Genomic DNA, 22,626 nt, shown 5'->3' on the forward strand with positions numbered 1-22,626 from the left:
TATATGATGAACAGATTGAATTTAGGCTTATATTTACATATAAACATTCATCAACACACATCAGTAGTGGTAAACGGAAGCTCAAGCAAGTTTGCTTGATGCATGTGAGAACAAATGAGGTTCAATGTCGTGTGTTATGCAGCACATTTGAGCTACCACAAGAGGTTTGTTTTTGTGAGTCAATCAAGTGAATAAAATACGTGAATAAAAGCCTAAATCTGTTCATCATATATAGTGATCGAGTCTCTTCAGAAAATTTGGACTAAACAGCTCAATTCAAATGGATTCGTTTTACAATCTCTTTTTTTAATTTTTGGAAGTGTCAAAGTTTCCATTGTGTAGCTGTCTATAGAGGGACAGAATCTCTCAGATATCATCAAAAAGATCTTCATTTGTGTTCCGAAGATGAACGAAAGTCTTACGGATTTGAAACAACATGAGGGTAAGTAATTAATGACAGAATTTTCATTTTTGGGTGAACTAACCATTTCAAAGACCAGATAATTTTCTTTTTGAGTTTTGAGTATTGTTCTGTAAGAACATTTGTTCATAACTTTGAGAAAACCTTTTTCAGAACGTTAGCCAATGGACTGAGAACATTCCTGTTAGAAGGGTAGATGGTGAGTAAATGAAGACAAAATTATCATTTTTGGGTGAACCGTTTCTTTAACTAACAGCAGTAATAAAATATATATTCTTGACAACTTACAAAATTTGCAATGATGTAGTGATATCCTTTCACATGTCGACCGATCGTAATGACCTGAGGAGAGGCAGGCAAAAAATGTCGTTCACAAGAGCAATTTAATTAAAGCGTCACATAATGAATGTTAAAGGTGTACGCAATACATCATTCTTTAACTACGTTCCTGACCTTACACGTATACTGTAATGTGTTTTTAGTACGCCATTCACCTGCTCCATAATGTCCTTGACTTTGTCCTGTTCACAGTCTAGGATGACTCTCCGCTCTTTCTTGTTCTCCAGGTCCTGAAAGAGGGAGCGATATGCCTCGTCTTTCCACTCATCCTTCAGGTTTCCAACGTTTATGGCTGTTACCTGCCATTTCCTCTCTGCTGCTGTGTCCAGCACTGCCTGCAGGGTAGACAGACCTACATAGAGAGACGCACAGCAGTGTGCATGTGAGTGCCTCACATCAAATGTCTTCATAAAATTTTTCATCAATCTGCTCAAGCTTTAATTACCTTTTGTAAAGTGTAATTGCTTTAAAACCCCACGTCTATTAGATTCGCTATGTCTTTTTAAATGAGATTCAATCTCAATTACGGCTTCTTTCTGTTCTAACCACTGTTCTACTTTAATCAACCACCACTCCAAATTACACCCAGAGACCTTGATATCTGGAGTATTTTTATTGCACTAGAAGGCCCCTTGAGACACCTTTTCTCCTTCATTTATCATTTCTCCTCTTCGCTCTCTTTATTTCAGCATTCTCTCTTTTGGTCATTTGCCCTTTCGTACTCCTCTTCTCTTAAGCTTCCATCCTTCCTGCACATCTCTCCCCCTCTCCCTCTCTATCTCTCTCGGTTGATTTCATATCTAGGTCTTGGGGGAGAGATTTATTTCGCCGCCTCAAACCAGAGATTCAGCACATAACGGACACTCCAGTCGAAAGTAAAAATATTCAGCCAACATAGTCGCAATGACAGAAATTCTGACACTGCCAAAAAATGTGGGTAAGAGCTCACAGAATATGCCCAAGACCGATTTACGATATTGCAATATTTGTTAGCCTTTTAATCCTTGTTACATATAAATATTTATGCATTTCTCTGTAATTAATTAAAAGAGATATTTCTTCTAGTCAGAAGAACCATCATTTCAACCGAACAGACAATGTAGTCGATTATTCATTTTTATAGTGAATATAAGTTTTTCATGATTTGCATTTTATTAGCACAAATATAAATAATATTAAAAAGGCTTTATCTAGTAATAAAGCTAGATTCCAGCTTGATTTCTGTAACAACTCAAAAAATCATGGACATTTATTGGTCAAATAATTTTTGAAACATTTCAGAAACACAGCTGATATTCGTAAACACCAAAAAAAAAAAAAAAATCACCTTTACATCAATTCACTGAAATGGACACACTGGAATAACTAGCGCTTTCATCAGAGAATAAAGGATTGAAACTAGTCTTCAGGAAATGTAATAACCAAATCTTCAGGAAAATTAATTAAATGATGAAAAAAAAAGGCAAATAAAAAAACGCATTAAAATTAGAGTATTGACAGTGTTACTTAATTGTGAAAACTAAACATATTGCCCAACGCAATAAACAATAACATTGTCTTATTCAGCTGAGACCAGTGTTGGGGGAACACATTTCATGTAACTTGAGTTACGTAATTAGATTACTTTTTCAAGTAACTAGTAAAGTAACGCATTACTTTTTCAATTTAAAACAAAATATCTACTGTAAGTTACTTTTTCAAATAAGTAACACAAGTTACTTTTTCACATTTATTGATTGACAGCTCTCCTGTCCCCATGTTGAAAGAAATAAAATGCAGAGGTGTTGTGTGCACTGTGTGAACATGATGGTTATTGTAGTTCTAGACTAAATGTGAACATGCATTTACTCATCCTCATTCCAATGAATAAAAACACTGAAATGCAATCTCAGAATTTTACGCAATACGTAATCTTAAATTACACAAATATACTTTATGTATTTAATCTCACTTTATTAACCAATGTCTTTGCTGCTGACCTTTAATTATCTAATTCAACCATACTAATAAGCAAAAATTACTTTAGATTAGATTTAGGAATAAGAGTGTTGTGGCCCTATTTTAATGATCTAAGCGCATGGTCAAAAGCGCATGGCGCAGGTGCACTTAGGGCGTGTCCGAATCCACTTTTGTTAGTTTAACGATGGGAAAAATGGTCGGCGCACCCAGCACATGGTCTAAAAGGGTTGTCCCTATTATCTTAATGAGTAATGGGTGTGTTTTGAGTCTCATCTCCCATTCCCTTAAAATGCCAGTTGCGTTTGCACCATGGTGGATTCGCAATTTACAAGGCAGAATTTGCAAATGGAAAAACTGAACGCTTCTATAGTGAGGAAATGGATCTGCTCATGCACAAGGTTAAATATTGCGGCATTTACTTTATGGGGCAGTCTATTTCAGAATAGTAACAAAATAGTAACATGTCAACAATGCACCTGAACACACCTCGTTTTCAGACCAGCACACCCATGGGCGAACAAATGGACACAAATGCATTTGCTATTTAAACAACATGGCTCAGCACGTGAAAATGATAACTGCGTCAGGCTGAAACTAGCAAAAAACACTTGCTTTGCACCTGACGCCACATTGCGCCGAGTGTATGATAGGGCCCTTGATCTTTCTTCTTCTGTATCCTATTCTTCTTTAATCCAGAATTGGAGAACAGCTGAAAGGTTTGTTTGAGCTGCGCCCTCTACTGTACAGGCGTAAATATGCATTTCCTTCAGCCTGAGGCTTATTCATTTCACTCTTGGTGTGAAAAGGCCTTAACATTTGCCAAAAATAGAACTTTTTTGTTGTTATTAATAAACAAACTAGCAAGCCTAGCCCAGTTGAGAAAAAGTAATGCAAAAGTAATGTAACACATTACTTTTCATAAAAAGTAACTAAGTAATGCAATTACTTTTTTAGGGAGTAAAGCAATATTGTAATGCATTACTTTTAAAATTAACTTTCCCCAACACTGGCTGAGACTGTGACAAGAGAAACTTGTTTGGTTTCTATTTTAGTGTTGTCTATTTTTGCAGATTTCCCATTACACTACATTACACATATTATACAATATTATCTGATTGGCTATGATTGTATCATGTTGCACAGCGGTTTTACATTCCATTTGGACAGATAAATTGCTTGTCAAGAGCAATTTATTAAACTTGTCTTTTCACATCTGGTTAGGTATAGAGGACAAAACCTGCAAAAATAATAAGTAATGAATAAATAAATAAATGACAGATGAAACTATGATAAAACAGCTATGAATAAAGCAAAAAAAAGAGAAAGAGAAAGAGAAAGAGAAAGAGAGAGAACGAGAGAGGGAAAGAGACTGTAATGTTCTTATCTGTAAGCACTCCCAACTCACATGCTCTTTCTCCAAGAGGCGTTTCACCACAAAGTAATAGGACTATTGATTAAATTCTCTAGAGTATGTGTGTTGAAGTGTGTGTGCAAGCAGCGCTGAAAGAGCCTTGCCTGAGAAAAAAAGATAAAGAATGCATATATTTCTCAAACGAGAGAGAGAGTGTTTACCTCTGTCGCTGTCATACAGATAGGCAAACTTCTCCCACTTGTAATACTCCACCAGGCTGATGAGAGGGCCTTTGATATCAGGTCTCATCTGCAGAACAAACTGGTTGAGTCCGTCAGCTGGAAAACTGGGCGTGATGAAGGACACATGCAGCGTCTCGCAGAACGACGTGATGGTGTTCACTGACTTTTTGTCGTAGAAGCCAAAGATTGCATACACTCCTCTGGAAAACTGTGAGCAAACTAAAAACAAAACAAAACAGAGACATCAATATTACTACTTATTATAATATAAAATTACAAATTTAAATTATTTCACAGAGATAGTGGCAGATCTTTTCTTCCATGTTGTGACGTACATGTGAGTTAAACAGACTATCGAAAAATATGTAGGCAGGGACTTATTGATTGGATGGACGCAAATCTGAATGCAAACTTGAGGTTGATTGTAAGATAGAGGCAGGGTTTTTCAAGTCACTTTTATTTTTATAGCGCTTCATACATTTGAAAAGTAACAGAATCAATGATTCAAACTTCAACAAAATATGAGACAGTGTAACAAATGGACGTGATCAAAATGCTTTAGGCATCATAAAATCCTTCCTTATCTCTCTGGTTTTGGCCCCAAAGAGTCATAAAACCAGTTCTCTACAAAGGCCATTATCACCTCAGCTCCCATGAACAACCTTAGTAGAGACGGTGTCTGGAGCTCTCTGCAAGCTTCAAAGACAGAAGGTGATTCCCTCTCCGCATCCCCTATCAACAGACAGTGCTAGCAGAGACACAGACAAACTTTCAATACACATTGGGAAAAGGACTTTGACTCCATTTTTACCCACAAACTGTCCCAACTGTATATAGTATTTTTCCTGTGTTTTATGCATCTCCCTATGTCATATTAGTGTAATTATGATTCTTTAGTTATGTTTAGGGTAACTTCAAATGCTGATATCCAGGTGTGTGTATCACTGCTTTAATGTCTTCAAATCCCCATCCTTCTTGGTATCAAAAGAATCCTCTTTCATTTCATAATTAACGATTAATAGTATACTATGATAAAATGCATCATAATAAATTTACCATACTTTTGTGCAAAACTGCACAAATTCTGTGATAAGATAGAACAAAGATTTTCTCCTGTTCATCTTTGATTGGTCACCACCACACTGAAATGGGTGTGAACTGATAGGGCCTTCAGATCAGGTAGATCTTTGCTCAATCTCTTTTGAGACACCACGTTTCCTGTCTCCTTCCGGCAAATTTATCTTCAAGTTAACTTTGTCGGATTCAATGTGGACCATCCAGAAGAACCCAAACACTTTAAGCACACTCCTGACAAAATCATCAAGAAAACCTTAGAATCTACCGCATCTGGATTTATTCAGCAACCAAAGTTAATGCAAGTACCCGTTCGCAACTTTTAGATGCATTTATTGTGCCCCTTTTAAGGCGACCCTGATTCTTTGATGTTTCTCTTAGGTTGTGGTTAACTGATTGTAATCTTGCCATTCTCTTCGCTCTCTTTTTCTTTACTTTCTTTATTCTGTATTTGCTTAGTTTAGTTGTGTGTGTAGCTTACCTGTAGTTTTGTTTATTAAACCATTATTGTCTGTGTTTGACGCTCACAAATCAAAGTCTCTTAAACGCCTTGATCTAGCTACATGCTATTACCCTGCTAGTACTTTATACAGTAGGGAAAATGTATTCTTTCTTGGCCAGGAAGATCATTTATTTCCTATAATTGATAACTGATTATGCTGTCTATTGGACAAGCTGATTAAATAATCGTAAAATTAATTCTGCTACAGACAATTCTGAAACTAATCCAAATATTTATAATTAAATATAATTTGTTGTAATTAATTACACATTTCCCTTTTGAGCTAATTTGCTACACAGGTTCGAATTCTGCTGTAAAGCAGCTGTAGCAAGACAATAGTGTTATTATTCAGTTCAATTCAGTTCAGTGATGATTCAATTCAGTTCAGTAACTGTGTTAAGTTAATTCATTATGAAACAAGTTCAATTCAGTTATAAAGCAGCTCTGCAGAAACAGTAATGTCATTATTTAGCTCGAGTCAGTTCAGGGTTGCTTCAATTCAGTTCAATAACAGTGTCAATGCTGCAAACTTCAACAAAATTTGATTCAGCTATAAAGCAGAAGACACATTGTCATTTTTCAGCTCAAATCAGTTCTAGTTTGTTCTCACAGTGTCAGTGCAGTCAAATCAATAATATTGCTGGATAATATTGCAATATATGTGTCATGCTGCACAGTCCAATTAGTGATTAAATATATGCCTGGATGTCAATGTAGAAGTAACTTAATTGTGCGGCCCTGAGAACAAAGGTTTTATATAGACTAAGGAAAGGGATGCACTTTATGATACTCAAAATACATTTAGACAGTATACAAAGAATAGTCCCATTTCATCAAGGTTCATAAACTTTTCAGGACTGATTAAAAAAATTACCTTCTATACAAATGGGACTCTTTTTTTTAATTGAATGTGGTAAGCTCCTTGTCACTGGTGTGAGGTCAGTTCTCTTAACTTCATAGGAAGGGAACTGAACAGATGAATCAGTGCCTGTAGTTCTATACTAGTCTGAGAGTATTGAGGTTAATCTGATCTGATGATGTGTGACTGAGCATTGAAGAGAAAGAAATGGATTAGATACCAATAATGCCCACTCCTGAAACCAGCCTGGCTTTTTAAGCACAATAAATCTATGCAAATATGATATAGTTACCAACTCAAACCACTGCCAACAACCTAAAGTATTTAGTCTTTAGCTGATACACAGAGTCACTCATTTTGACAGAAGCCACTGAATGATCTACAATGCAACCAATAAGACAGAAATCAATTGGAGAATTAATTGTGTTTACTTTCACTTTGAAGGTTCAACTTTAGTCTGACTAAAGAAACAATTCATTTTTAAAAATGTCATGTAATCTTTTTAGTCCAACTGAAATTGTACCAGTATGTTTTTTTGTAAAGTTGGACTACCAGACCTATAGTATATAATACGATTCATCCGGCATAAGACCAAAAAAAAAAAAAAAATCAGCGTTGTGCACAAATACTTTCAAAATATTTCAAATGCATATTTTGTCATGTATACTTGGAGAGACAGATGGACACTCAAGCTGCTCGACTACACAAAAAGCCTGCTGTATAAACTACACAAATTGTATAAATTAAACTAAACTGTATAAATTATAATGGCAAGTTAATGTTGCAGGAAACAAAATCAACCTGGCACATAAAAATGTATCAACATTAAACCCTGAACTGACCTAAGCATACATTACTTTAGTTCACACTATTCAGATATTTTGGATAAAAACAAACTACTGCATCTCAAGCATAACAAGATCATACACAACACCGCAAATGTATCAGCACTGTGAAATTTAGACATACATACAGAATTTATACAATAAATCTAACAAAAACAATTAAAGGTGCAATATGTAAGAATTCTGTCCGCTAGAGGTCACTAGAGGCCTATTCAAAACAAAGGCTTGATGACCCCAAGTTTGAGTGCAGAATCTTGGGACGTGGTCTTCACCTCAACGGACGGTGCAACGGACTCGGGAAGAAATCATGTTCATGGATGAGATTATTAACGTTACTGTAGTATGAAGCAGAGCAGGACCGAGTGTTGTGGGAGCTGAACGAGGCCGCTGGAGCGATTGCGCAACACACGCCTCACGAGCAGCGGAACTTTTATTATGCCACAGTCGCCGGCGCTGCTTTCGCTTTTCTGGTCATGAGTATGAGGTAACACAGGTCTATTTATCATATTAGATACATTTGAGTGTGTTGAGAATGATGTTATAACGTTACTCTGTGCGTTCGCTCGGTGGCTGCTGTGAGACACTTCTTTTAGACACACCAATGTCTAAATTAGCAATAAATGGCAATTCATTTTAAAACGTATTGTATGATGGAGCACATTCTGTATTACTGTTACTAAAAATAAAGCTGCATCTGATTATGCTATGTTAGCTACTTGACAAAATAGTGTTTTTCCCTGAGGCATGGTAAAGCATGGTACTCGCAAATAAATCAAGAAAATTAGATTTAAGCAATAAAACTAAATGTTGAGCTATATAACAACAATTAGTTTTCTGTCTATAAATGTAACCAAACAGTTGTTCCCTTGTCTATTAAAACATGTAATATATTAAAGTGTCTTTGGTGTTTCCATAGTTTCTACAAAATAAAACTGGAAACCGAGAGTAACACGTGCATGACGCAATTGACAGGCGACTCCTCACACGTCACGGAGCCTTGGTTAAAATTGCAATTTTCTCACGATTTACAAATAGTTGGAAACATTTGGGATATTGTAAGTACTCAAGTGAACAAAATATATAACACTGGCCTAGTGGTTTTTGGATATTTTACTGCAAAAATATTACATATTGCACCTTTAAGGGTCCTTAATGTTGATATTTTTTGATACTGATAACAAGAATATTCTCTGTAAAAAACCTTTTAGACAAAGATGATTCTCTACTGTCATATATTATCAGCCAATGGCGTTTAACATCAGTGACAAAACCTGGGGTGATGCATCTTGAATATATGCACAATTATATGCACAAGATTATGCATCTTTAATATAAGCACAATAATGTACAACTGTACAATTAGTCATTTAATACCATAGCGAGGAGACATGTCCTCACTAAGGCTGGGTATTGACATAATTTTCACAATTCTATTCGATTTCTATTCACAAGATTTCGTTTTGATTCCAATTTCAATTCGATTCGATATCGATTATTTTGGATATATATATCAGATACAGTACATGGCAAATTTTCTTGATTAAAAAAAATCTCTCAACTAATGCTGTAAACTATACATGGGAGTCTGTTGGTACAACATTACTATAATATTGAAGGTTAAAATTAACTAATTTATATACAAACACCTTAAATACACTCAAGGATGTTTTTTTTATAATAAATAAAGTTATAAAACTAACTTTAGAGTTAGGCCTACATAATTATATTTCTACTTCAATTTGTTTTTTGAAATATAAACATTTATGTAAATTGTGGCTGTCATAACATGATGTATTCAAACATGCATTAAATACTGAAGAACATAAAAAATGATAATGAATATGTAATATAGTGCATATATTTATCAGAATGCTACTCTCTAGAGTTAATTTTTCTAGCTGACTAACGAGTTTATGGTCACTGAATGGTTCTTCTGAGGTAAATGTGATGTAACGTGACATTGTTTACAAGCTGTTTTATTAAAGTCTTTCCGCGGTTGAAACGCTGATTGAGCGATTACATGTGACATGATATAAATTTCGGTAAGTTGAACTGTGTCTTTTAACATACCTTCAGATGTTCATTCATGTTTATTTCACAGTGTAAATGGTATTAAAGTGGAGGAGATGATCAGTTCACGCGTCTGTCGTGCTGCCGCTTCTCTTGAACTGAGCTGCGCTACAGCGATCTGTCACGCCACATTAAAGAGCACCAAAATGGTATTTATTTTTTGAATTTCATAATAAAATGGACATGATTTGAAATCTGAGACTTTGTTTCATATCAAAAGTAACAAAGCACAAAAGCTGAAAAATCAAAGCACAAATCAGCTGAAAACCAGGTAGACTAATTGATTCTTGGGATTTAAGAATCTATATCGGTTCGTAAAACGGAGAATCGATTAAAATTGAGAAATCAATACTTTTTACCAAGCCCTAGTCCTCACCACTTTTTGCCAAAGTAATTTTTGTACCCACCACATTCTTAAAGCCATTGAAAAAATACATTGTGGAAGACTTACAAAGGAAAAAAAAGCAATCCGTCATTTTTAATAAATAATTCAAGCATGTAACACAAATACATTTGCACCGACCAGACAGGCCTAAACTATAAACCTTGTCACACACATACAGTATAGCAATTTATAAACAATAAACAGCACAAGTATGTACGCAGCACACAAATGACATTAAATGTTACTTATATGCCCTACTTTGTGTATGTAATTCCATGTGTATATGTACAGTATGTGTGCTCATCGAACTATGAAACATATTCATAAACTGTGCTGCAACTTGTGCTCACACAGAGTAATCTGCAGACAGTCTGCATGCAGTCAGAAATGCTAAGTATGAGACTTTGATCAGCAGTCACACGGAACAGTAGAGAGAGCCTTCTGCTCCTGCTGCTGTGTCTGAGCTGGCACTGCCACACATCAGGGCTTATGGGATATGCCTGTGTGTGAATGGAGCCGCACACATATGTGCACTGGGGATTCATTTGTGTGTCAATTGCTCTAGCTGTCTAAATGTGTTGTCAGTACAGTAGGGAATTTCAGTATGACAATTTGTATGCCATATTCATTCATACTAGGAATCGTGACCAGAAAACCGTCTTCCAGCATATTCAGTCAAAGTGAGGAAAGTATAAGTAATAATTGCAAATATTTCTGACCATCAATGAAATGCCTGTACTACAAAACATGGTTCTTCACACATAGTAACAGTTCTTTTTAGAACCATAACATCCTGAAGAACTCATTTTATGCTAAAATGAGTTTGGAGTTCTGTAATCCTGCCTTTTTTGTATTTTTGTTTTAAAATCTGTTTTTGTTTTTTGATTCTTAAACATCTTTTCAATGAAACATTAATTTTCTAGAGCTTGAATATCCAACTAAACAGACTGTAAACACACTCAACAGGTACTTGATATCCTTCTTAAAATGAATAATGCATATTAGTGTCCCTGTTTTGTAAAGTGTTACCAGTTTTTTTTAACAGAACTACGTCATGGAGGTTAATGCTTTTTAGATGTACGTCGAATGCATGGCTGTCATGGATGTTTGTCTTACACAAACACATCGCTTCACTTCAGAAGGCCATTATTAACCCCCTGGTGTCATATGGATTCATTTTTTTATGGATGAGAGCATTTTTTTTTGTCTTCAAAATTTGGGCAGCCATTTACAACCATTATAACCCTTGGAGGACTAAGGATATTTTTAAATATATCTCTGATTGTGTTTGTCTGAAAGAATATAGTCATATTCACCTAGGATGGCTTGAGGGTGTGTAACACGTTTAGTCCATGAAAGAAGATGAGGAACACAGGATACGATAGAATAGTGTTTACTGGTGATACACATAAGAACAGGCTACATCAACATTAGTTACACCAACAATGACTGACAAAGGACTGAACAGAACTGGGAGTATAAATACACAGAGTGAATGAAGAAACTAAACAGATACAGGTGGAGGGAGATTAACTAATCAGGGACTAACCAAGACAGGTACAGACATGACAGAACTGAACTAAACAGAACATATACGTGACATAACACCCCCCTCGGAAAGGCGCGTCCTCACGCAGTGATGAAAGTCTATGAAGATGAAAGAGGGCAGAGGCTTCGGTGGAGGGTGTGGAGCTGGTGATGGACAGGAGCCTGGAGGAGTTGGCCACAGACACCATGGTGGTGTCGACAGTGGGAGGTGCAAAGGTGGAGTCCTCACTGCAGGGGTGGACGGAACCCTGGGATCGATCGGTGGAGGCGGGACCATGGTGAGTGGAGGAACTGGCGGAACATCGCAGCTCACGGGACTGAGGCGGCGACAATGACTCGGATGACCGGGGCGACGCTGGAGTGAGCGCGGATGACGGGGAGGTTGTAGGAGGGAGGAGCCCGATGATGCCGTAGGGGTACAGGGTGCAGGCGTAGCTGAAACCCCAGAAGTCCATGGCAGAAGTTGGGCAAAGTGGGCCAAGGCGTGGGCCAAGGCGATGGTGACGGACTGACAGGTCAAGGTGGAAACATGGGCCTGGAGGCCCGAAGTGGAGGCAGGGACTAGGCCTCAAACTGAGCTGGTGGAGGTGAAGCCCAAGGCAAGGAAGATGAGCCACATGGAGTAAGCGGCGGGGGCAGAGCCGAAGAGCTTGACGATACCAATGGTGACAACGGATCCAGAGGGCTGGTCGTGACCAGTGATGGAGATGGGATCAGGAAGTCAGGCAGGGATACAGGCTGAAGAAGATCTCGGGACGGGACCGGAGCATCCATATAGCCGAATGTGACCGGCGAAGACGAGGAGGATTCGAGGGTGGGGACATGGGTGGGAAAAGGATCCGTGGACTACAGGTCTATAAGGTCCAGGTCCACTCCTGGCTCTGTGGTGGACTGACCCGCTTGCGTCAACTCCGGGCTTTGATGTTCTCCAGCTCTGTAACAACCTCGGTGAGCGCCTCGGGCTTGCTGGCTGAGGGAAAGAGGCAGCCGTTCCGGAGCATCCAAGCCAGGTACTCCAAGTATTGTCTGCTCTCCAAGAGGAGTAGACGACACAGTGCTGGTGAGTCCATTTTACTTTTCTTTTCTTCTTTCTCATTTTCTTTTACACGTTTAGTTCATGAAGGAAGATGAGGAACACGGGATACGATAGAATAGCGTTTACTGGTGATAGACATAAGAACAGGTTACATCAATATTAGTTAAACCAACAATGACTGACAAAGGACTGAACAGAACTGAGAGTATAAATACACAGAGTGATTGAGGGAACTAAACAGGTACAGGTGGAGGAAGATTAACTAATCAGGGACTAACGGTGCAGACATGACAGAACTGAACTGAACAGAACATACACGTGACAGGGTGAGTAAATCATGGAATAATTTTCATTTTTGGGTGAACTATCCCTTTAAGACATTGAGGATTGTGAAGATATTTCACTGGAAATTTCATTAGATTTACTTTGTGTTTCTGTTTTGTGTTTTATTTCTTTATGTATTTATTCATGCTCAATGTAAATTGTCATTTATTAATCTATTCAGAACTTGAAGCATTGTCATTTTTGGTATAATTTCTCATGTGAATAAAAATAAAAACTGACACAACTTGCTGTCATTTTTATAAAATGGAAAACCCATAACAGAGGCTACAAGGTATTATAAAACTAAGTAGATATTTAGAGGGGTATAAAGCATAATATTAATAAATAATATAAAAGTGCTTTCAAAGCATGGTTCTTTATGGAACCTTATAAAAGGTATTATTTAGCACCAAGGGTTCTTCTATTGATACAAGCCAAAAACCCTAAACTGATATGGTTTAGAACCATTTTTCTTAAGAGCGTATAGTATTATTTAGTTCTAATGCAAAAATAGACATAAAGACTATTTTTGCTTGAAGTTTCATGGATTTTCAGATTAAAGAGAAGAGGGTAAACTCTATCAACTGATTGGATCTGTCAGCTGTTATTGGCATAAACATTTACATTGACTGATAAGACAGCCTATCCGTCAATCACTGATAAACAAAAAATATGAGTGTTTCTGCATGTGACCTTGAACGAGGGAGAGATGCACCTACATTTGTATTTGGTCCTGGGCATTAACATATCACTCTACCCCTGTCAGATGTTATTGAGACTTTATGGAAGAAAATGCACTTTGCTAGAGTTTCAAAGTCTCTCCTCATCAGTTTAGAGTGAATATTTCAAGAACATTTACACATAAACGCATGTATGTCTGATGTAGGGATGATATAAATGAAATTTTATCGTAACATTGTTTGAATACAACAGTATTCGGGAAAATTTCCCAAGCCAGAACATTCATATATTCTGTGTGCTTTCATTCACACAAATACCAGACAGTCTCATAAAGATAAAGTAACATTACATTGTTAATTTTTATTTTCGTTTTTTGTCTGTCTTTCAAGTGCAACTTAGAATTTTTGTACAGGGCATACATTATTATGACATCATGCATTCAAGTCAGAAAAAGAACTCGGAAGCAGTCTAAACAAAAACAAACAAAAAAATTATACTGTGAAAAATAAACTTAAATAACTACATCTGAATTCAAAATGATGAAGAATATTCATTTCTATCGCTTACTTATATATGGTATTACAAGTTTTTGTTATTTAAAGCAAACCATAAAAGTTGAGTGATTAACTTTAGACCATTCGCTACAGACTTGCTTTCCGCTCACTTATCTCTATATATAGATTATAGATATAAGATACTAACCTATTATAGATAAATGTTTACTCCATGTTTAAAATTGACATGCCCCTTCCAACATCATGCCTTGTGAATAATTAAGAAGTGTATTGTTTCCCAATACAATTAATCTTTGGTCAGTCATGTGCTCAGAACTCGTAAAGTATTCTACTTGAAGGGCACAAAACTTCTTTCCCCGGTCAAATATGTTATCAGGAACATCATTACTAGTACCAGGTGGCGATCTGGTCAGCTATCGTTCACACAGAATCAAACCCCAAAGTGAATATAGCTTGAGTTTGCATTTTGGTAACGCTTTAGATTACAGCCTGCTATTTACAGCGTGAGTAAATCGAATTTACAGCGTTCCTTTTTGTAATGATAGCATACCTATGCAGTATGTACGTGTTATAAGGGAACAATACACGAAGTTTGGGGAATAATGGGGTAACAACCTGGAAAATTAAAAATACTTACTTCTGTAAGTATTTTAGAATTAAGAAGCACCTATTCTATAATATTCTAATATTACATGGTATGTATGACCTACTATGCTAGGCAACAATCTTATGTTTGAGAGCAATTTAGCTAGAACATACACTATGTATCTTTTGGTAATAATAGTGTACCATACATATAGGCTGCTACTGTGGGAATTTTTATCACCAGCATTGCAGCCCATCAACGTGTGATGCAGTGGAAAACAAGCTTACCACTTTTCAGCTATACCCAGGCAAATAAATGACAAATATAACATAATAAAATGCAACACTTGGACCTCTGTGCATATGAAGACTAACTGATATGTTGTTTTGATAGCAAAAGTGTAGCTGATTTGGTTTGGTCTTCTGTGTTTTAAGGCAAATTAAAAAAAAAATTTTTATTTGTTATTACTAAAATGGTGCTTATTACCCCCTTGTTTCATGTCGTTACAGGGTAAGTGTAACATCTACTGACTGTAATTTAAAGTGATGCTTGCTACCCCCTTGTTCCTCAGGTTAAGTACAATAGCTATAGGCTATACAAAGGCTACACAGTCTGATATCCTTGACTGTGAAATCTTTATTTTAAAAACAACTAATTTCAAAACTCATTTACAACACTTCTCATCCACAAGTTTGTTTGCCTATATACTGTAATCTTTAAGCTAATATGGTTAAACATTTGGCTTGCTGTCTGCAGTGGAAGGGCTCGAGGAAGCAGCCTCAACTCGAGCTTAGATACCCCCAATGGGACTACTAATGCTTGGAAGATGAGTCTGGTAGCAAGATGCCTAAATTATGTTGGTGGAGTTGGGAAGGTGGAGGGATGCCAAAACAGCTGATGCTGGAGCAAGATGAGTGGCTTCTTATATGCTCTGGCAGTTAATTGAAAGATTAGATGGGTTCACTCCTCTCGAAATTACGTTAAGGAACTTTAATTCATTTAAAACACACTTTTATTGTTTTTATCAACTGATCAATTCAAATGATAGTCCTGAGTAGAAAGTATGGCGTTTTTCCTTCTTTTTTTTTTGTTTCTCTTGCTTGCCTTCTTCCTTCTGTGACTTTCTTATTTTTCTTTCACTCCACTGAGGAGTCTGATGTTGAAGAGTAAAAACACATTTTAGGGTGGTTTGTGCATTCTATAGCAGCACTCCTGCTAAAGTGATGTAGAGTGTGGCGAAATAAGATTGGGGAGTTTCAACAAAATCCAAACACAAGTGGTCACAGGTGACGCATTTGCAATGCTTGTTAATACGAGGTGTAAACGGTAATGCGTCTCGGCAGACCACTTGTAATCGCATCACCTGAAACGCATCTTAATAGCAGGGGGAAACAGGTCTCCTCTCTCACACTCGTTCGCCTGATTTCCAGGATATTGTATATAATTTCCAGGCGTCAGAGAGCTGATATCAATATGTGGGAGTCTCCCATAACTTACAGAAGATGTCTGGAATCCCATGGCTCTTGCTGTTCTGCCAGAGATCTTCTTATAAAGAGACTCTGGTTCTGCATCATTCGCATATTCATGCGAGGGTCAAGTTTAACCTTGATGTAAACAAGTTGTGAAGTGCAACATGAATCGTGAAGTAAGAGCACTGTAAAGATCCATTGTCCTCTGACTCTTTTTTGTTTGGTTGTCATTGTTATTATCTAGGTTTGTCTGTATATTTTGTTGTGAGCATTAACGAACAAAAAAAAAAAAAAAAAGAAGTGATGTTGTAACACTGTTCGTATATACGGGAAGAAGGAGGCGGGAACCGGCGAACGTTCAAACAAAGTTTTAATACCAAAATAAACAAACAACAAAACGAAAGTAATGCCGGCAGACCCTCGCGGACGTCTGCCGGAAACACAAACATAATAAAACACAAAATAAAGTCCAGGCCTGGTCCTCTCCCGTCCGTCACGGTCGTCGCTCCTCCTGTTATGCTCCCGGAGCTCCTCCGTGAGAGACTCGAGGCCGGTGCGCCTCCCAGGTGATGCTCGTTATCACTTGCGTCACCGGCCTCGCGCCGTTCCCTCACGGCTCTCGCCCGCCCTGCTCGTCACATACCCCCATCGCCCCTCGCAGGCCGGGGGGTACTCCCGAGACTGCGCTCTACTCCAGCCGGCAGCGAGTCCCCCGTCCCCTGCTCCTCCCCTTCATGGCGGATGGCAGCAGGCTCCGGCCCATGGCGAACGGCGGCGACTCCTCCGCTCCCTCTTGGACGGCAGCCACCCCACCTCGTCCCAGGAGCACGGCATCCGGGTCTCCGTCCCACCTGTCACTAGGCTCCAGCACCACCGCCTCGGGCAGCCTCTTGCGGTCTTCCCACTCCCGCGCTGCCCGAACTCCGCAGCACCGCAATCCCCCTCAGCAGCGAGGGCTCTCCGACAGCATGTCCCTCCTTCCTCCCGGGTTTCGGCACCAATGTAACACTGTTCGTATATACGGGAAGAAGGAGGCGGGAACCGGCGAACGTTCAAACAAAGTTTTAATACCAAAATAAACAAAGAACAAAACGAAAGTAATGCCGGCAGACCCTCGCGGACGTCTGCCGGCCACACAGACATAATAAAACATAACATAAAGTCCAGGCCTGGTCCTCTCTCGTCCTTCACGATCGTCGCTCCTCCTTTTATGCTCCCGGAGCTCCTCCGTGAGAGACTCAAGGCCGGTGCGCCTCCCAGGTGATGCTCGTTATCACTTGCGTCACCGGCCTCGCGCCGTTCCCTCACGGCTCTCGCCCGCCCTGCTCATCACAGATGTCCTCTGCACTAATCAGGGAAATGAAATAAAGTTTTGAAATAAAGTCGCGTTTCCACCACACAAGGAAGATGTTAAGATGATGCACAAGAAAGCCTGCAAACAGTTTGCTGAAGACAAGCAGACTAAGGACATGGATTACTGGAATCATGTCCTGTGGTCTGATGAGACCAAGATAAACTTATTTGATTCAGATGGTGTCAAGCGTGTGTGGCGGCAACCAGGTGAGGAGTACAAAGACAAGTGTGTCTTGCCTACAGTCAAGCATGGTGGTGGGAGTGTCATGGTCTGGGGCTGCATGAGTGCTGCCAGCACTGGGGAGCTACAGTTCATTGAGGAAACCATGAATGAGCAGAGCATGATCCCCTCCCTTCGGAGACTGGGCCGCAGGGAAGTATTCCAACATGATAAAGACCCCAAACACACCTCCAAGACGACCACTGCCTTGCTAAAGAAGCTGAGGGTAAAGGTGATGGACTGACCAAGCATGTCTCCAGACCCAAACGCTATTGAGCACCTATGGGGCATCCTCAAACGGAAGGTGGAGGAGCGCAAGGTCTCTAACATCCACCAGCTCCGTGATGTCGTCATGGAGTAGAAGAGGACTCCGGTGACAACCTGTGAAGCTCTGGTGAACTCCATGCCCAGGAGGGTTAAGGCAGTGCTGGACAATAATGGTGGCCACACAAAATATTGACACTTTGGGCCCAATTTGGATATTTTCACTTAGGGGTGTACTCATTTTTGTGGCCAGCAGTTTAGACATTAATGGCTGTGTGTTGAGTTATTTTGAGGGGACAGCAAATTTACACTGTTATACAAGCTGCACACTCACTACTTTACATCGTAGCAAAGTGTCATTTCTTCAGTGTTGTCACATGAAAAGATATAATAAAATATTTACAAAAATGTGAGGGGTGTCCTCACTTCTGTGAGATACTGTATCAATGCACTTGTTCTTCACCATGTATGTAGTCATTCTTCAGGCCAAGACAGAGAAAAACATCTTTCCTTCAACACTCAAGAGAGAAATGGTTTTCTTTAAGGAACACCTCCACAATGTCCTTAGGGATAGTCAACCTCCCGGATCTTGCTTCTCCCAACAAAGTTTTAGTAAACCTATAGGGATCCTTCATAAACTGAGCTCAATTGGCCTCCTTCTCCTTTCTCAATCTTTAAGACCTTTCTACTCTTCTCAGGTTACAGTCGCCTTCGCAGTCCACTTGAGAGGTTTATTTATGCCCTCCTTATCATCGCCACTTACCATTTTAAACTGCTTGTTAAGAGTCTTGATTTCTTTTCTCAGATGCAAGATCTCTCTCCCCCTCCTGTTGGGACATTTTCCAGGTGATCCCCTTTCTCTCCTCTGTGCCAAAGCGTTCTCTGACCATGTTGAAGATGATAGTTGTCATACTATCAATTTTCTTCTCAGCTGTTCCTACTAATACTGCCTCTAGAACTCTATCAAGGGTCTGGTCAAGCTGTTTCCATCATGTCTTGTTATTTGCTAGGGGCCATTTCATTCTCTCTTTTGCAGGTTGGGTGTCTGGGATAGCATCAGGAAAGTCTTTCCTGTGCCCCGGGGTGAGAGAGATGCTGAGAGGTCTATGAATTTTGAATTGAATTGAACTGAAAGAAATTTCATTGAACCAATTAATCTGATTTGTTCAAATCACTACTTCAGGAACGAAACACCACTACAGTGTTGCTCGGAGACTAATTTCTGCTTTAAAACTTTTCATTTGTGGAAGGAAAGTAAACAAATTTGGAAACTTTGTGTTTACAATGTAAGTTACTCAATATTAACTTTTGTTTATTGAACGTAAAAGCAATACCAGCACGGCTGTTCCTATTGTACCCAGAACAACTTGCTTGTGTGATTTTGATTAAATATAGTTATTTTTGTGGAAATGTAATGATTTTTTTATTTTATTTTAATAACCATGTGGTACTGCCTGTTTTTAAATGACAATATCTGACTCACCTTTTTTCTATCTTTTTTTATTTAAATCTTTTTTTTGAACTTGATGGATGCTAACCAAAACACATGATTGTTAATGACAAATTAACTGTGTTGTAAAACATGTCTGTGATGGCACATCAATTGAATTATATACTGTATTAATGCACCAAGTTTGTGACATTACTTGACAACCAAGGACAACTTTGTGCTTGTGTCACAGCCCTTAATACCAAGTATACCTCTTAATAACAAGTGATATCATGTCTTTTCACCCACTACTTTCTTATCCTCTCACTTTTGAACTGATTGATGGCCTCATTCATCTTTTGACAACACGCAATCCTCTTTAACCTTCAAAAACATGCTTCCTCTGTAATGATCAGGTTATCCTTGCAGACACACACACATTAATGACTTTAAAACAGACATTTTTTTCTAAAGAACACCAAATCATCGCGTCACATACACATTCCTCATTCAAATGTCGACTGCGTTCTCCTGATTAACTAACCCCTTTAAATGAACCCCCCCCCCCCCCCCCTCTCTTTGTTCCTCAAGGTGATTGCAGATTGTTGGATTGAAGGACTGTCAGTAAAGGAGCGAAAATGCTCAGTCACTCGTTTTTCATCCTGTCTTCAGCACTAAATCCTCCACACCCCCTTCTAGACACGCTGATGTGAATAGCTTTAATATAGCACACACACATACAACACACACACCATCATCATGCTGCCTTCAACATGTTGGTGGTTGTGTAAAAGAGATAGCAGAAGTCACAGAGGGATCATTTTATAAATGCTGAGCGTATCATATGTGTGCCAGCAGAAACTGTTATTTTCATGTCACATATACACATAGAGTTTACAGAAAGATTTACAGAATTCTTTCTGCTTTTTAAAGTTTCTCTTAAGCTTTATACAATTAATCTGGTAGTGGGTAGAAAAAGCAGAAACAATGTCAATTTTATAGAAATATTTTACATGTATTTATAAAGTGTTAATTTTTTTACAGTAAAAATTGGGATACATGTATAAATGTTATGTCCCTCCCTCACAAGATATTTAGGGGTTTGTCGCATCAAAACCTGATTTAAATAATTGAAATGGAGCATCAATTGGAACATTTTTACATCTCAGAATGACTGGCTCAATAAAACACCATTTAAAAGTTTGTGGTCTGTAATATTTTTGAAAGCCTCTTATTCTTAACAAGACTGTGCATTTATTTGTTACATTGTTTTCTATTTTAATTTATTTTAAGATTTAATTAAGTGATGGCAAAGCTGAATTTTCAGCAATCATTACTCCAGTCTACAGTGTCACATGATCCTTTAGAAATCATATTAATATGCCAATTTGGTGCTCAGGAAAAATGTCTTATTATTATCAATGTTGAAATAGTTTTGCTCAAACAGTTGTGCCAACATTTTTGTGGAAAGCTGATAAAGTTCTTTTCAGGATTCTGAAGGATAAATAGAAAGTTCAAAAACAACAGCATTTATTTGAAATAGAAATCTTTTGTAACATTATGTCTTTAATGTTACTTTTGATCAAATGAATGCATCCTTTCTGAGTAAAAGTATTAATTTCTTTCAAAAAATAAAGTGCAGTCAGTCAGCCAGTCTGGCTGGCTGACTGCACGCTATGTCGTTTATTACACACAGCTATTTACCAAATAAACGCCCATAAAATATTGATCTGAGTTGAAACTGTTCTATAATGTGACAAGAAAAGATCTGCTGATTGATATGTGAGACATAAAACAAGCATGTAAAAAATCAGTTGCCTGGTAAAACAGATAAATAAGTTAGCATTAAACAAAATAATGCTGCGATTAACCAATTGTTGGTGCGTCACAGTGTTGCTGAATATACGGTGATAGCATGTCATATCTGGCAGCAAGCTGGAGGCGTAGTATGATCACTGTTAACATTAATGTGTTATTCAGTCTGACTATTGAAGAAAAGCTTCTGTGTTCCAGGATCACAAACTCTAACATCATCAAGGAATATGCATAAGCAAATAGGACAAGCATCATCAAACAAACATGCCGTTGAAAGTGTTTGAACAGACTGCTGCACACTGAAGAATATACAACATATAACAGCAACAACAATGCTGAAGCCTTTCTAGAGCACATATCTGTCAAAAGAAGATGGGTCTCCGATGAGTCACTTCAACCACCTCAAGGCTACAAACAAGCGATAACAGAGTGCATGTTACACCATAAATGTGTTTTTCGCTAAGGCAGACCATAAACTGTCTAAACAGTTGGCTTTTCTGGCAGAGTTTCTTATCATAATGCTTATATCTTTCAGAGAAAATCCTTCTCAGTGCCATGTATAAATATCTACATGTGGGTGAATGTGCTTGGGTGACAACTAACAGCAAAGGAAATCCCTTGTGTGCGTTAAACAAACAACATTATAGGCCTAAGCATGTTTGCATATAGCATGACAAAATAATAGGCCTATTCATCTTCCAGATTCTCTGAATACAGATTTTCTATATTTACAGTCACAAACCAGTAAACACAGCCCACATTCCACACACCTTTTCATAATCAAATGCCTAAGCAATTTCCATAATGTTATGTATGCGTACCCTGGCCTGAAGTATCATTGAGTTTTGTGTGCATGATGTGTGTACGGTATGTGTGGGATGGGCATGTGGGAGTGGGCAGGCCATTCACATGAATCAGCGGCTGTTCAGGCTTGTCGCAGTGAAGCTCACATTGTGAAGCATCAGTGTTTGACATCAAAAGGAGCCATAACCACCAAGAGACAACTCATTCAGGTTATTGGATTGAGGGAAAACTACACTAAAGAGGCCATACCAAGTGTCTCCACGGCCAATTCAGATTTGCTCGATTCTGTCTTCAGAGAGCTCAGTCAAGTAATGTGTTTGCTTGCTAGTGTAAAATATTACAATTTTCATTGCATAGATTTCTATTTAGAATACATAACATATTAATCATTCATCAAAATCCTGTTTGATAGATTCCAGAGCAGGGATGAGAGGTCTGATTCCTTTCTGTGAATCGGATCTTGTAAACAGTTTGTTTCAAAGATGTGGTTAAAAAAATTAATCAATTATTAATTTGCATCACAACGTAAATACGT

General features: G+C 38.3%; 1 protein-coding gene across 8 annotated transcripts in view; it reads right to left on the reverse strand.

Annotated features, from left to right (window-relative positions):
- Positions 1 to 22,626, reverse strand: part of gria2a (glutamate receptor, ionotropic, AMPA 2a) — a 46,614-nt gene that overhangs the window by 17,398 nt on the left and 6,590 nt on the right. For all 8 annotated transcript variants that reach the window (XR_007185893.1, XM_048197614.1, XM_048197616.1 and 5 more), the window contains 3 exons: positions 4,292 to 4,531; positions 916 to 1,112; positions 710 to 763 (listed from right to left, as the gene is read on the reverse strand). Coding sequence is in view for 7 of the 8 variants with exons in the window: in XM_048197614.1 (XP_048053571.1) it covers positions 710 to 763; positions 916 to 1,112; positions 4,292 to 4,531 (491 nt within the window). In the remaining variant the exon portion in view is untranslated. The remainder of the gene's footprint in view (positions 1 to 709; positions 764 to 915; positions 1,113 to 4,291; positions 4,532 to 22,626) is intronic.

Source organism: Megalobrama amblycephala, linkage group LG7 (genome assembly GCF_018812025.1).
Source record: "Megalobrama amblycephala isolate DHTTF-2021 linkage group LG7, ASM1881202v1, whole genome shotgun sequence".
NCBI lineage: Eukaryota > Metazoa > Chordata > Actinopteri > Cypriniformes > Xenocyprididae > Megalobrama > Megalobrama amblycephala.